Raw genomic sequence first — 15340 nt, forward strand, 5'->3', positions numbered from 1 at the left:
AATAACAGATGTTTTATCTTTGCCCCTGGTACAAATAATGATATTTCCACTCACTCAGTTGAAATATATTATTCGCTTGATACAAGCAAATATCCCCAATTTAATTGTTACAATTGTTTTTCCATCTACGTTCTGTACATTAAATAATGTAATGGTCCAATCTTATTGCACCTAAATGTATCTCCTTATGCACACTGACAAACTCAGTACATGCTTTCCCCAGTAAACTAATGTCAGCAAGTTAGATTTGTTTTAATTTATGTCTGTTATTTTAATAAATGCTCTCAAAAGTTGATGCAGATTGTTGCTTTTTTAATTACCTTAGTGTTAATGGCTGTAGATGGTTGCTTTTTATGTAATTAACACTAATTGCAGAACTTGAAGTATCCAGTTGAAGTATCCAAATAAAAATGTATTGTTTTAAAAATTAAACAATAAAGACAAATAATGGATTATACTGACCATACAAATCCTGGATGTTGAAGATAGGATCTTATGGTAATTAAATGACCAGTTTATGATGTGCCTTCCTTTTTTTTTTGCAGCAGTAACCATGTGAATGGTGTATTATTTTTTTTTTACAGGCTTTCCTCATGGTACAGTATTTATAGCAGAGACACAGACCAATGCCAGAGGTTCCAGAGGGAGACAGTGGGAAGCCAAGAGTGGTGACAACTTATATATGTCTTACATCGTGTACATGGACAAGATACAGGTTCTTTCCTAGATCTAAATTTCCATCTCTCTCATTCTCACCCTTTTAGAGAAGGGCATAAAGTACTTTCAGGTTTGTGTAAAAATTATTTTGTTTCCTAAATAATGTGCACCATTCAAATACATGTACATATAGCAGTCTAGATGGCCACCCAAAAAATGAACCTGGCAGCCCAGCTTAAATTCAGTAGCCCATAAAGGGCATCTGAATAATAACTATCTGCCTTCAGGTATCCCTTTTTTCTTTAAAAAAAAAAACTACTCAATCATATGTTAGAAATCTATCCACATTACAAATCTAGCCTACCCAAGCTTAAAAAAAACAAGTTATTTACAATGTTGTTTTGGTTTGTTTTAACAGTGCTAACAAGTCATCTGCTTGGCATGGCAGAAGTTAGATGAGTGTTCTCTGGTTGGTGTCAAATCCTATCAATTGACAGTTACTACATGTACTTTCATTCTTGCCCAATGAGCACACCTTTATAAGCAGTCTTGCAAATTCATTCCACTTTGTGCCTTTTCACTTGTTTAAGCAAGTTTTCTCACCAGGGGGTTTTCTTACTTAATCCTATCACAATAGCTCAGTTGACAGAGCATTGGACTAATGATCCAAAAATCTTGGATTCAGTACCCACTAATGCCCACTCAGCTCACCTGCCTCAGGGTGGCCTTGGGAAAGGTACTTAGGTCCCATTTCCTCTGCATGACCAACAGTGTCTTAAAAGTGCTGTTAAAATCAAAGAATAAACAAATACAGTCTTACTCTATTATTGTAGATTAATATTCTGCACTTAGGTTGTCTAACATTTTCATACAATAAGCAGTTCAGCAACATCCTTTTTGCTTGCCTTTTGGTGTCTGGTACTTAATGTTTATGACAGTATTGAACCTTTATGTTCAGTGATATCAAGTGTGTGTGCATGTGTCTGTCTGTGTGTTTGTGTGAATAAAGACAGCTTGGGCAAGCTGACTGGAAATTTGAACTTGCCCTTAGAATGTGTCCTTTCCCCCAAAATGCAACAGCATAATATCACATTTTCAGAATAAGGTAAATTAAAGTACAGGAAGTGTATTATGCAAATGGACATCTATTTTGTTTATCTTCTTATGCACTTTATACCTATAAATAAAGATTTTGTTTGATTTTTGGCTGAAGGGTGTGTGTGTGAGTGTGCTAGTAAAACCATATTATAGTTTCCAGGTACCTGTTCTGTCATTTCAATCCATAACTACAAAAATAATAAAATAAATCCATAAACAACTTTGTGATATCATATTTTGGATGGAAAAGTGCAAGTTGAGATTTGTACATCCCAGGAGTTTGACATTTTAATTTTTCATAATTTTTTAATGCATGAAACCTCAACTCCTTTGCTGCGTGTATGTAACATGCCTTTTTATGTATAATATTGAATTTCTGGTGCTGATACTATAGGCTATTTCAACATGGAAAAGGTACATTAATGATAGGTATTTTGAAATATCTTCATTAGCCTTGTCTGACATCTTGTTGAACATATAATTGAGAGCATTTTTTGTGCCGCATTTTCAGCTTTTAATGAATGTATATGTTCATTACATCCCACACAGTCTGCTTAGGCCAACTTTAAAAATTTTTAAACACCTGTACTGATTAAATTGTTCATTACATCCTTCATTGTTCACAGGGGCTGGCTTTCATAAATTAAAAACACCTGGACTGATAAAATATTTCTTCTGATTGGGTTTTTGATGTAACTTGCACAAAATTGCATCCAGTGTTTTTTTAAATCTCACCTCCGATTGCTTCTCTTTCTCTTATTGATGATTATGCTATCTATGACACCCCCAGCTAAAATAATAGCACTGTGTCTTTTCAATGATATTATTACATGTAATTATTAAACACTTAATCAGTGCTGCTTGACACTATTAAACTTATTTGATTGGCTGTTTTTACTATTTACAATAGATAGGTGCTTTGCTTATTTGACTGATCGTTATTTTCAGTTTCTTTTCTGTGGCTTTACTTTTAGTTGGTATTTATTACTATAGCAGTTCTGACAATTTTAAGTGGAGAGTCTGTTTGGTGCTTGACAGTATGCATTGCAGTTTATCTGATGCTTGACAGTAGGCATGTCAGTCTGTCTGTTGCTTGACAGTATGCATGGCAGTCTGTCTGTTGCTTGACAGTATGTATGGCAGTCTGTCTGTTGCTTGACAGTATGCATGGCAGTCTGTTTGATACTTCACAGCAGCCCCACTGGAATCTTACTGCAGATTTTTCTAAGATCAAAGCCATTTTGAACACTTGAGTTCAGCACAGATATCCCAAGATTTGGTCATCAAGAGAATCATGGCAAGAGGCATATCTCACTTCAGAACCACCTCCACATCTGTGATGCCAAACTGTGTGGATGAAATCCTCCAGAAGCACATGCTTTGTCTCAGATTCCTTGTCAGCAAGGACAATCCCATCTGATAACATCCCAACACTTGATGTATCCGGGCATGGGTTCAGGACCTCTTTATTTTTAGTTTGTTTACTGTGAAGAACATCACTTCAGTGGTATCTGACATCACTTAGAGTGTTGAGTCCAGAAACTTCTTTGCCTTAGGGGTCTTTTCACTGCAGTCCCAGTGATCAAAGTTTCAGACCACATTAGTTCCTATTTCAATAAATGGGAATGCATTCCATGGCTGAGAGCAGGTATCTTCCTGCAAGATTATACCAGTTCCATTCCTGGTTCTTCATATGCACAGTATAACCAACACTGGATTCACTGAACCAGTCTTCCACAACATCCAGTCCTGGACAAATGACAGAATCACAGACCAATACCTCACAGTCTATCACCAGTCCCAACAATATCACAACCAAAATACTTGCTATAACGATGTTCCATACCCGGACACCTGGTACCTGTATTTTACTTCTGCTGGATTTTTAGGAGTGAAAGTTATTTTCTAAACTATATCTCTGCATTGACCATGTGATAATCTTAGCCCATATCTTTTATGAGGCTTGAAACTCCATCACAAGGTTAGAAGACTAGAGACAGGACCAACTTGGCATAAGGAGATGTAACTAAATCAGCTTTTTACATGTTAATAATAATAATAATAATGACCTTATTTAAAGAGGGTAACACAATTAGCTAAGAACTAATCTACCTTGAGCCATCTGACTACTGAAAATATGAAAAGTACTAGTCCACCGGGAAATTTATTAGCATTGGGCTAGCAGACTGCTGTTAAGTTCAAGCATGAAACCCTTTCACTCTTGGAATCCATGAAGTTGAATGTATGCTTTTACATGTAATCATCATAAAACTGACAGACAAGTCTATTAAAACTTGTAAGCTGAAACTGCAGGGATTGTAATGATGTTTCTTGTTTATTTATTGATTTTGTCATTGATTTTATTGACATATTTTTTTTGAGTCATTTGAAATTCTGTAATTGAACTCTTTTGATCATTTATAGGGCATCACATACCCTGACTACAGTGTAGAGAATGATCTTGACATTGCAGCATCCCTTGCCACGTTAGCTTCACTTACAGAGCTAGGGGTCCAAGGTGTCACTGTGAAATGGTTAAATGACCTCTGGGTCAGAGGTCACAAACTTCAAGGGGCACTTGCTGAATATAAGGGAGAAGTTTATGGTATGTCTTGTCCTTGATTAAAGTATAGTGTTAATTATTTCTTAAAATGCAGTCAGACTTATAAATATATATATATATATATGTTGGACTAGATTTTATTGAATTTCTCTTTATTGAGTATATCAGGAGTGTAGAGTCATGGTCTTGAAACAAAAGTAATAAATACAGTAAAACCTTACTTACAGGATGCTTTTGTATAAAGAACAGATTCTGAAACCTCCAAAGATGTCCTTGTTATTGCCATTTATATAAAAATACTTGTCTAATATGGACAGATGACGTTTATTTGTGTCTTTTCTCACTGTGTATAAATGACACCTGTTCATTTGCCTGTATTAATGGTTTGTTTTGTTCTTTTAAAAACAAAAATGAATCCTACTTTAGATGTCTTAATACAGTGAAACCTGTCTTAAGAGACTACCTCATCTGCATGGCTCTTCAAATTTTTACAGGACACTTTAATTTTAGCTTAGTATACAGGATAACACATATATATAATCAAGTGCTTGTTTTTATTTACTGTCTAGTCTCTGTGTACTCCGCTCTAGACTTTGAGTTCCTTAGAATGTTAAAAACTTTTCAGATACAAGAATGGCTGGTTGGTTAGCTTGTTTAGCCACCATTATAAAAAGAATCGTCTTGTTTATGTTGCAAAATGGGAACAAAAATTACCATGTAGAGAAGGTTATATGTGGAGATTCCATGGATATTAAATAGTATATGAATAGAAATAAAAATATCCTTGAGAAAAAAAGTAGTGTTTTCTTTTGATCAAAATATTTGTGTTTGACAGGTCTATAGTTCATGATTGGTCTTTAAAAAGAAATGGACCACCTGAATTTCATACATTTCTAAGTCTGCACTGATGTAAATTAAAGCTTCACAAAGCCAGTGAAAGTCCTGTATTATCAATCTTCTTCTAGAAAACATCACTATTTCCATCCCGTGACAAATAACAATCACTATTTGGTTGTTGTTATTGCTATGGGTTTAATGCCATTTTTTTGCACATAATGGACTGTACATGGCAGCCAGTATATTTGGTGGAGGAAGAACCCAGGACAAACCACCGACCAATAGGAAGTTACTGGCAAGATTTCTCACGTACATACATTGGCCAAGCCTGAGATTCATGCCAATGCTGACAGGTGCGATGTCAGTGGTCTGTAAAGGTGGTTGCCTTTGACCATTCATCTACTCAGGGCCCCATCACTCTTTGGAGTACATGAGTAAGAACCCTTGAAATGTATCATTTCAGTAATAATGGAAAATCCAACTTCTTTACCATATATACTCATCTTGGTTTGGGTCTGTGCATTTTTTTTAGGAGTAATCAGTAGAACAAAGAGCATAGACCCTGATCTGCAGGTGTATTATGCAGTGGTTGATCTGGATCTTTGTTGTTTGCAGTTTGACGTGACCTATAAGCAAGTATATTCAGTATATGGTATATGCATATTTATGGCAATGATGCTGACCTGAATTAATCTTAACATGGGTTTTTTTATCAAAGTGCCCTGTTGAGATAAGTATAGTGACTGGGGTCCATTTGGATGGACCCATTGCTATTAGGTTTAGTTTAACCTTTATTTCACAGGGGCGCCAAGTGGTCTAAAGTGCTCACCGTTCCGAATCACTGCCATCTCACCTTTGTCTGCATGGATTCAAGTCTCAGGCTTGGCTAAGGTGGGTACATGAGAAAGCCTGCCAGTAGCTTCTCATGGGTCGGTGGTTCTTCCCTGGGTTTTCCAGGGTTCTTCCTCCACCAGTTATACTGGCTGCCATGTATGGCCATCTTGTGCTGAAAATGGCATTAAACCTACAACAACAACAACAATTTCACAGCAGATTTTATTACTTTATATAATTTGGTCATTACATATTGAATGTTGGCACAATGTGTTCTTAGACATGAAGCAAATCAAGAAAAACCACTTACCTTGGATACACCTTTAAATCCACCCAACTCATTCAGTTCCATTGTGCTACCTGCAAAGAAGGTTTGTTACACGAGACATAAAATCATTAGTTTATGAAATGGGTATATCTCCATATGACTTAAAGAGAGGATGTAGAATATTGATTACAAGTTGTTACCATATCTTTTTTGAATATCAAACACTCTGTCAATGTGATATGGGGTGAGGGGAGGGATATTGCCAAGAGAAGGGACAATTATCATGAGGTTCACACCGTGGTGTGTTTGGGGATTCATCCAGGTAAACTATGAAAAAATGCTTAGCTGTGCTATCCACATATCATATGGCAGTTGATATAAATTAAATAAAGGTCAGAGTTTTTAAAATTGTAATGTTGCATTGCTATTGATTTGATCAGCGTTCCTGAACTTGTACTTTTCTTTTGCATGGTCATATGAGTATTCATGAATTTCCCACACATCTAATAGAACTATACATCAAAAGCTACAAACCTTATATCCATTTTATTGATAAAACTTGATGCATTTAATTTATTGTATATTTTAGTGGGTACAAAGAAGAAGATCCTGTACATCCTAGGGATAGGCTTGAATGTAAATGGAGATATTAGACGCCAAAACACCCTCTCCACATTGGCCACAAATATCATGTCTGAACTTAATGGTACCCGAGTTTGTAGAGAGAAGCTTTTTGCAAGCATTTCCAACCATTTAGAAGAGTACCTGTCAAAAAGTCGTGCTGCATTGATGGAGCTTTACACTCAGCACCAAACATTTGCCCCTGGTGACCTTGTCAAAGTCAGCAGAAGTAACCAGACACAGCCCACCATCTGCAAAGTGAAGGGAGTATCTGATAAATGGGGAATTCTTTTGCAGGGTAAGAATTTAGTTTTGATTCTGTTTCAAACACATCTGCAACACAAGTACATTGATTAATATCAAGGCAATTGGAGTAAAGTGTTTTGCACATAAACACACATTGTGGTAGCCAGCTCAGGTTGATCTGATGGTAGGATAAGGACCCAAACTCTTTCAGTTGCAAGTCCAGCATGCTAACCACTTTGTCATGCTCTTTCAGTTGCAATTCCAGCATGCTAACCACTGTGCCATGCTCTTTCAGTTGCAATTCCAGCATGCTAACCATTATGCCACACTCTTTCTGTTGCAATTCCAGCATGCTAACCATTATGCCACACTTTCAATTGCAAGTCCAGCATGCTAACCACTTTGCCACTCTTTCAATTGCAAGTCCAGCATGCTAACCACTTTGCCACTCTTTCAATTGCAAGCCCAGTATGCTAACCACTTTGCCACACTCTTTCAGTTGCAATTCCAGCATGATAACCACTGTACCACACTTTTCCAGTTGCAAGTCTTGGATACTAACCACTATACACCTCTCCTTCAATAGTTCATGCACATCGGGGTCCAAAAACACAGACCTCATTATAAGTGAGGGCACAAGTTACCGAGGGACCTGCAGAAATCTCGCTAGACTTCCATAAAACTGCTGGGGGTAGGGACTGGGCTGAATAGCTGAATCCTCGTTTTATTATCTAGTCAAGAAAAATTGTCAGTAATGCGCCTTTTCTAATGAAGTTGTTTGTTATTCTCTATAAATTACATTTATTTTCAAAATGTCCAACATCTGAAAGATTGATAACTTGATTGCAACTGGTTTCAACAACCAAACACGGTTCATGAAAACATTTGTGTATTACGTCACAGCTTTTTGTTTTGTTGATTAGTCTGGTTCCTGGAATGGTGCACAGTAGTATTTTGCAAAAGTAGAGTCTACAAAATATGGAACCAGACTGTTGATACACTACCAAACAAGATTCCTTTTTATCAAAAACATGCAACATTTATTTCATGAGACAATCGTCTATGTCGAAACTAAATTTTTGTATTTTTCAGTTAGTAAAATATTGATGCCATGATTTCATTGCAAGTAAAAATGAAACTTCTAAACATCCTTGAGGATATCTCTACATGTGAGTTCAGGAATTCTCTGGAACTTGTTTTTCCCACAATGGTCTGTATCTGTGAAATGAAGCTGTTTATTTTACGAAGTATTCATTTTGCTTGGTTGCCTTGCTATCTTTAATTACAATTATGACTGAGGTAGTTTAATTCGATTACATACACAATAAAATTTATCAGTGTTTGATTGATCAACTGAAATGAGTTACCCAACGTACGACCGGATCCACTGTTTCTTAAGCATGTAGGATTTGCATGCCTTTTAACTTTTTTTATTCCACCTTCTTTATTTGATTCAAAAGATGTAATTACCATGTTAATATAAAAGGAGGCCAGCTTTTTATTTAGTGCAGCAATACAACAAATGCTTCCTCTAGTACGATATCAAAATACGGTGGGCACTTAATTAGGTTCCCAAAAGAATTGCTTGTGGACATAGCTGTTACAGTAGATTGACACATTTTACGTTTAATTACCAGAGGACACATTGCATTTATGATGATTACACTGAAAAGAAACTAAAGGATAGAACTAGATCACAAATTTCAATTTATAATTTTTTTAATTTAATATTTATTTATGAAAGTAATGTCTCCACTAGGTGTAAGTGACATTTTCATTGATTGAAATGTCCTTGAATATCATTAATTGCGGTGTACTAAGAATGTTGTCTGAAAAGAAAATGTAACAAATTATATGACTTCTTATTAAAAGTTGATATTTCATAATGTTGATTCAAATTTCCAGGTCCTATCTACCATTTTCGATGATAAAACAAGCGATATATCAGAGTTTCCATTACCAATTTTGATCACGATTTTCTTCAAGTTCAACAGATAGTGATCAGTTTTTGGGCATTTTCTGGTTTAAAAAATGGGATCCATGCCCGACCCTGCATTATAAGCAGGTTCGCAAGTTATCAGGGCATGAGTTATCGAGGGAGTGGTGTACCACCATGGCTTCTAGGAATCCACCAAATCAATGATAAAGTTTCTTGAACATTAATTTTTTAGTTACATCTTGATACCATTTGTGACAAAGAGCTGTACGCAAGGTTTTAGTAGCGGTAATACATTACCTGTTGCTGTTGCAATGATTTCCTTTTCTCAGAGCATATAAAAGAACATATTCCCAGTCTGATCTCTTAGTGATAGCCAACATATGGAACATCTTCCTTTTTCCATTGGACTATTGTGCAAATACATGTGCAGCAAGACACTCAATGAATTTCACCTTCGTTGCTATCTGTAGCTCTTTTTAAAGTCTTTTTCTCCCCACTTATTGCATTAATTGTGTTTTTGTTTTCATTGTGGCTAAGCAGAGCTTATGATAATTTTGATTGTACCTGTGTTTGGTAAGTATCACGTCTCCTTTTTTGGTTCCTGGTTATATTGTATTTGTCTGCCTCTTGGTACCCTCACCCCACCCACCTATCATGTACACCATGAACACACATGGATGTATGTGCTTTTTATTGCTGCTGGGTGGATGAGGTTTAGGACTTGAAAGAAAGTTGCCACTTTTACCTTAGGAGGAAGAAAGGTCCCTCTTCCTTCTCTTCACTCCTGGGTGACCTCCTCCATTCCTGGAAACGTTGTCAATCACTTATGGTTTAAAGTAATTCTGCATCCCCAGCAATGTAGTAACCAGAAGAAATCTCCATAGTTAGAGATTTCTCAAGAGACCTGGGGTCCCTGAATCTCATTCTAATGTCAGTGCCTGTTAAAGATAGATCCAGTGCCAGTGCATGAAGGTGAGCAACAGTTTTCCCAGCAGTGATGTTCAGCACATCCTCAAGAGAGGTAAATTGCTGGTGATAAATAGGAGTGAGTCTAATGTTCTCAAAGACAGGGAAGAACAGTGCTCTCACTCCTAATGAGGACTCTGATTCAGCAGTTGGACTCTGATTCAGCAGAAGGACTCTGATTCAGCAGTTGGACTCTGATTCAGCAGAAGGACTCTGTTTCAGCAGTTGGACTCTGATTCAGCAGAAGGACTGATTCAGCAGTTGGACTCTCATTCAGCAGTTGGACTCTGATTCAGTAGAAGGACTCTTCATTCAGCAGTTGGACTCTGATTCAGAAGTTGGACTGATTCAGTAGTTGGACTCTGATTCAGCAGAAGGACTCTGATTCAGCAGTTGGACTCTGATTCAGCATAAGGACTCTGATTCAGCAGTTGGACTCTGATTCAGCAGTTTCATCTGTCAGATCTTCTTCATCTGACTGGTCTTTGACTGGTCACCAAGTGCCGACTACCAGTTTAAAAACTGCCTTCACCAGAGATGGAGACTAGGAGTGACAATCCTGTCTCCACTAAGGATCAAGTTAAGGACAGTGATACCTTTTCCCAGAAGAACCAGTTGTGGCACATTAGAGTCCCTGCTTCCTGTTTCATATATCAGGAGTCAAGATGCCTCCAGACAGCAGACTGAGTAGTCTGTACCTTCATATATACTTATGCCACTGGTTTCCACTTCTTGTTATTGGGTCAGTTTTTTCATGCTTGGCCCTATAAGCTACCAACTTTCTCCAGGGACTCGAGTACTTCCTAAATGTGGTTGTCAGTTAGGGCCTGCCTTGGAGATAAAGGCTTGAACCCTCGTCTGATCTCTTTTCTGCAGCCTCTACACTTTTGAAGGAGGAATCATTGTCTCTAACAAGGTCTTAAATTCTTGCTGTAAGCTGTAAGTAAAACAATATGACATACTTTCTTTACTTTCAATGTTGCTCTCTGCAGAACTTCAGCTCTGCAGAGATGCCATCTTGAATATGTCCAGGGTCTAGCTTGATCACAGCAAAGACCTATTGAGGACTGCACCACATTCTTTGGAAGCCTTTTCCCCTTTGCAGCATCACCAGATTTGTGGGATCAACAACACTGGTCTCTGGCTGCAACTCTTGGCTCACTGAACCCAACCAAGGAGCATGCCCAACATGAGCAACAGATGGGCCCACCTCCCAAGTTTTTAAACAGGGCCAGCTTTAACAGCACAAGCATACCCATTTCAAATTCCCTTCTGTGTCCTTCGCTATTTGAAGAAGTTTTCATAAAGACCAAAGAAGGTTGTCTTCAGACTCATCCTCCTTTCCTAAGAGGGAGGCAGTCATATACTCTGCTGCATTATTTGCCTTTTAAGTGTCCCTGTAGGTGCCTTTGTATCCCCATTTTCAGAGGCTTAGTCAGGTGTCAGGGATGATCTGTGGACCCTTCATTCTTTAAAGGACAGCTACCAGTTTTGTTTCTGTGAACCTTCCCCCAGCCCTGGACACTGTTTCTTTCCAGCATTCCAAACTGCTTCCTCTAAAGAAAAAGATGCAGTTGAGAGAGTGGCAAATGACAAATGGGTTTCTATTCCTGGAATTTTCTGGTGTTAATAAAAGATAGAAAGTTTGGACTCATCATCAGTCTATCTACCTTAAATAAATCCCTTCAGAAAGAACACTTCTAAATGGTGACTACCTCTTTGGTCAGTAACAACACAAGACCCAATGACTGAAGTCTCTGTAGATCTGTAGGATGAGTATCTTCACATCTAGTATGTCACAGGAGGTATTTCAATTTTATTCATTTCCCTTATGCTTTGCCTCTGTCCCCAGACTCTTTATATGGGTGATTGGGGGGGGGGGGCATTAGCAGCTCACTTGAGGTGGGTTTTTTTTATTACCATCTTCCAGTATTTCAATGATTGGTTGATCCACAGTATCCTCTGAGGTTTTTTTTCCTGATGGAGCTCTCCCTTTATTTGTTCATTAGACTAGTCTGGATCTAATTCTCAACCTAGATAAGTCAGATATCATCCCTTCTCAGGACTTTCTGTATGTGGGGATGAATTTCCATACTGATCAAAGGAGGATTCACTTTCTACTTAACAGGACTGCTCAGATTCTGTTCCTGATAGGGGGTCCTTTGGCCAAGACCTCATTGTTGACTTACCTCTACATTTCTGTCTTGAAACTTTGTGTTGTTCTCCTGGGGATACTATTTGCAGCACAATTCATGAATCTAGCAAACTGAAAACCACAAAAAGACCTGCTATTGGCTCAGATTTTTGTCACCACCTGAGTTGGTGGCTAGATCAGGATCAGTTCACAGCCAGAGTCCAGTTCACAGCCCAAATTCCTGCTCCTTTCTGCATACAGTGCATCAGATTAAGGATGTAGGGCTCACCTGAAGCCAGAAGGGGTAGTTCTTCAGGGAATGAGTTCTCAAGAAGAAGCAACCATTTACGTCAGCAGCGTACCAATGCGGGTAGTGTTTCTTTGTGTTACAGGGGTGCATCAACCCTGTAAGGTGTCATTGTATTATGGTATCTAAGACAACACATCAGTGATAGCATACCTCAAGCATCATTGAGGTACACATGCCTCAACTCTCTGCATGGAAGTCTAGATCATCCTCCAATGTGCAGTCTCATATAAGGTTACTCTTAGAGTCCACCATACTCAAGGCAAAAGGAATATCCTGTCCACCATACTCCAGGCAAAAGGAATATCCTGTCCACCATACTCCTGGCAGACAGCCTATCAATTGGGGCCATATGGTCCTCGTGGAATGGTGTCATTGGGGCCATGTGGTCCTCATAGAATGGTATCATTGGGGCCATGTGGTCCTCATGGAATGGTGTCATTGGGGCCAGGAGGTCCTCATGGAATAGTATCATTGGGGCCAGGAGGTCCTCATGGAATGGTATCTGCACCAGTCAGTAGCAGAGTCATTTTTTCAGTTGTTAGGGGGGCCACTAATAGACTTGTTTGCTATGAAACTGAACAACCTTCATTATCTTGTCTCTTTAGTACCATATCAGAGGGCCTCTGAAGTGGATGATTTCAGTTTAAAGTGGGATTGTCTGTACCTTAACACATTCCCTCGCTTCAAAATAATTCCACGTGTTCTCTGTCAAATCAAGGTCTCCATGTATCAACCAATCCTGATAGCCATTCTGTGGCCCCAACAGTCATGGTTCATTGATCTAATTGACCTCTTTCTTGACAAAACAAGGAGATTACTTACAAAAAGGACCTATTATTTCAGTGGCCACCATTTCCAGGTGGATAGTGATCACTTTCAAAAGCTCTTATAAATTCCCTTACGGAGAGGTATCTGTCTTTCATGAGAATGAAAAAGTACATTATCTTAAAGTGGTCCTGCATGACTCACTGGTTGATGTTATGCAAGTCACCTTTTGGTGATCTCAGTCTTTTTTTAGCTTGTACCTTTGATCTTTGGCATACCAGATCAAAGGCAATTACTTGTGGAGTCCAGTTGTGACAGCACATCATGTGGCCAAGCCACCTTCCAGCTTTCAGTAATAACACTCCGACTGTTAGGGAAATTGCAATTTTCTTATTCCAGTTTTTCTGTTAGAGGGATTAGCCTCTCTCCTAACTGGTCAGTTAAGTAATGCAGTTTTAATCATGTAATACTTACATGCTACTATTATAGTGATTCTCTTCCTGTTCTGATGACCACTAGTCCCAGTCCAAGTCAAAAGAGGAAGGTTTTCCATATGCTGGCTGTGACTTAGGAATCAGTCTGGGATTGTGTTTTTTCAATTATGCATCTCCAATTGCTAATTAGATGATGGAACTGGGAACTTGGCATCCCAGAAAGGAAAGCAATGCAGGTAAGTATTACTTTAGTAAAAGTAGTTTGATCACCAAACATCTTTCGTGTTGTATGCTTTCAGATTTTTTTACAAAGGTGATAACAGTGTCATGTTTTAGGATTTTGAGACATTAACAGTGGGTTACTGTCACAAAACACATTTGTACCTGTACTTTCTTTGCCAAGATAATGGCCCCATATAATTCAGTTTACAACTTTATATCACTTTTTTTATTTTACATAAACACAAGCATCATACTTTACTTCACAACTTAGGGAAAATCCCCGACTTACTGAAATGCTCATAAATTTACTTTGGAAATCCCATTTCTTTTTTTGCAAATAACATGGAACACAAGATAGAACTGAATGCTGAAACTGTCTGATAAATCCTGCCTTAACTATGTAAACCACTTAGAATGCACTTTATTATATGCATTCATTGTTACAAAAAATTAACTTTGTTATCATTGATCTGATGATCAGTTGAATATATTGCTGTTTTATATCATTCATTCTCGTTCTTTTTTAATTCTTTGTTCCTACACATGTAATTAACTAATTATATATTGTCTCATGCACTCAAAATATATCCATTATTCATATAGCATATTTTAAGATTATTAAAATATTATTTTACATATTTCTTTGTCCAACTTACTGTATGATCGTATCATTAATTTGTATCATACTTTTGTAACTTCTGAAATTTTATCCATCTGGAGATGTTTCTATCGCTTGATAAATGTGATTTGATGTTTGCAGAGTCTGAAGATACAGAGGTTTGGGAAGGATTTTTCAATACCATCTCAGTGAGACCTTACCTGTCAAGGACTGTGTATGTTTACAGTGGGACTTATGCAGTCAGTTGGAGTGAAAAAGAGCTTTGGAATACACTCAATGCCCTTGTCAACAAATCTGTTTATGATGTACAGTGGCTTGTTGAAGGACTTTATCAGAAAGGTGATTAGATTTCTCTTTTTCAAAAACAAAATTAATATACATGTAAAACAAAGAATGAGTAGTCTCATTGTCACAGTCAGATATATCATCTATAATTTGTCATCCACTTTGAACCTGATGCAGATTAGACAACCATTACCAAGCACTCAGTGTGTGTGCAAAAAGGGAAACATTTTCATAATTGGCAGGCTGTAACATGTTTGAAATCTCTGTGGGGGTGGGTGATTTTTTCTCTTGCATATTTGTTTCTGCATTGTTTATGGGTCAAAGGGATTCATTCATACAGAAGGGTTGGATTATTTTCAGATGTTTTGACTCTAGGTCTTAAACTATGTAACAGAAAGAAGCAAATCCGAAACAAGTTTAGCAAAATCAAGAAATAATTTATTTCTCTAACTTACAAAGTGAAAATTTTAGAGACACTGTGTTGGGAATTAAATCCCAAATAATCATAAATCACCTTTCACAAGTCCAGAAGTATAGAATGT

The 15340-nt window shown here is 37.7% G+C and overlaps 1 protein-coding gene across 1 annotated transcript in view; it reads left to right on the plus strand.

The window, feature by feature from the left end:
* Positions 1–15340, plus strand: part of LOC149785025 (uncharacterized) — a 33218-nt gene that overhangs the window by 8298 nt on the left and 9580 nt on the right. The window contains exons 2-5 of the mRNA XM_089978727.1: positions 585–715; positions 4180–4360; positions 6847–7176; positions 14655–14852. Of these exons, the coding sequence (XP_089834853.1) occupies positions 585–715; positions 4180–4360; positions 6847–7176; positions 14655–14852 (840 nt within the window). The remainder of the gene's footprint in view (positions 1–584; positions 716–4179; positions 4361–6846; positions 7177–14654; positions 14853–15340) is intronic.

The sequence above is a fragment of the Sinohyriopsis cumingii genome, chromosome 13 (assembly GCF_028554795.1).
Source record: "Sinohyriopsis cumingii isolate HCF-2022 chromosome 13, ASM2855479v2, whole genome shotgun sequence".
Classification (NCBI taxonomy): Eukaryota; Metazoa; Mollusca; class Bivalvia; order Unionida; family Unionidae; genus Sinohyriopsis; species Sinohyriopsis cumingii.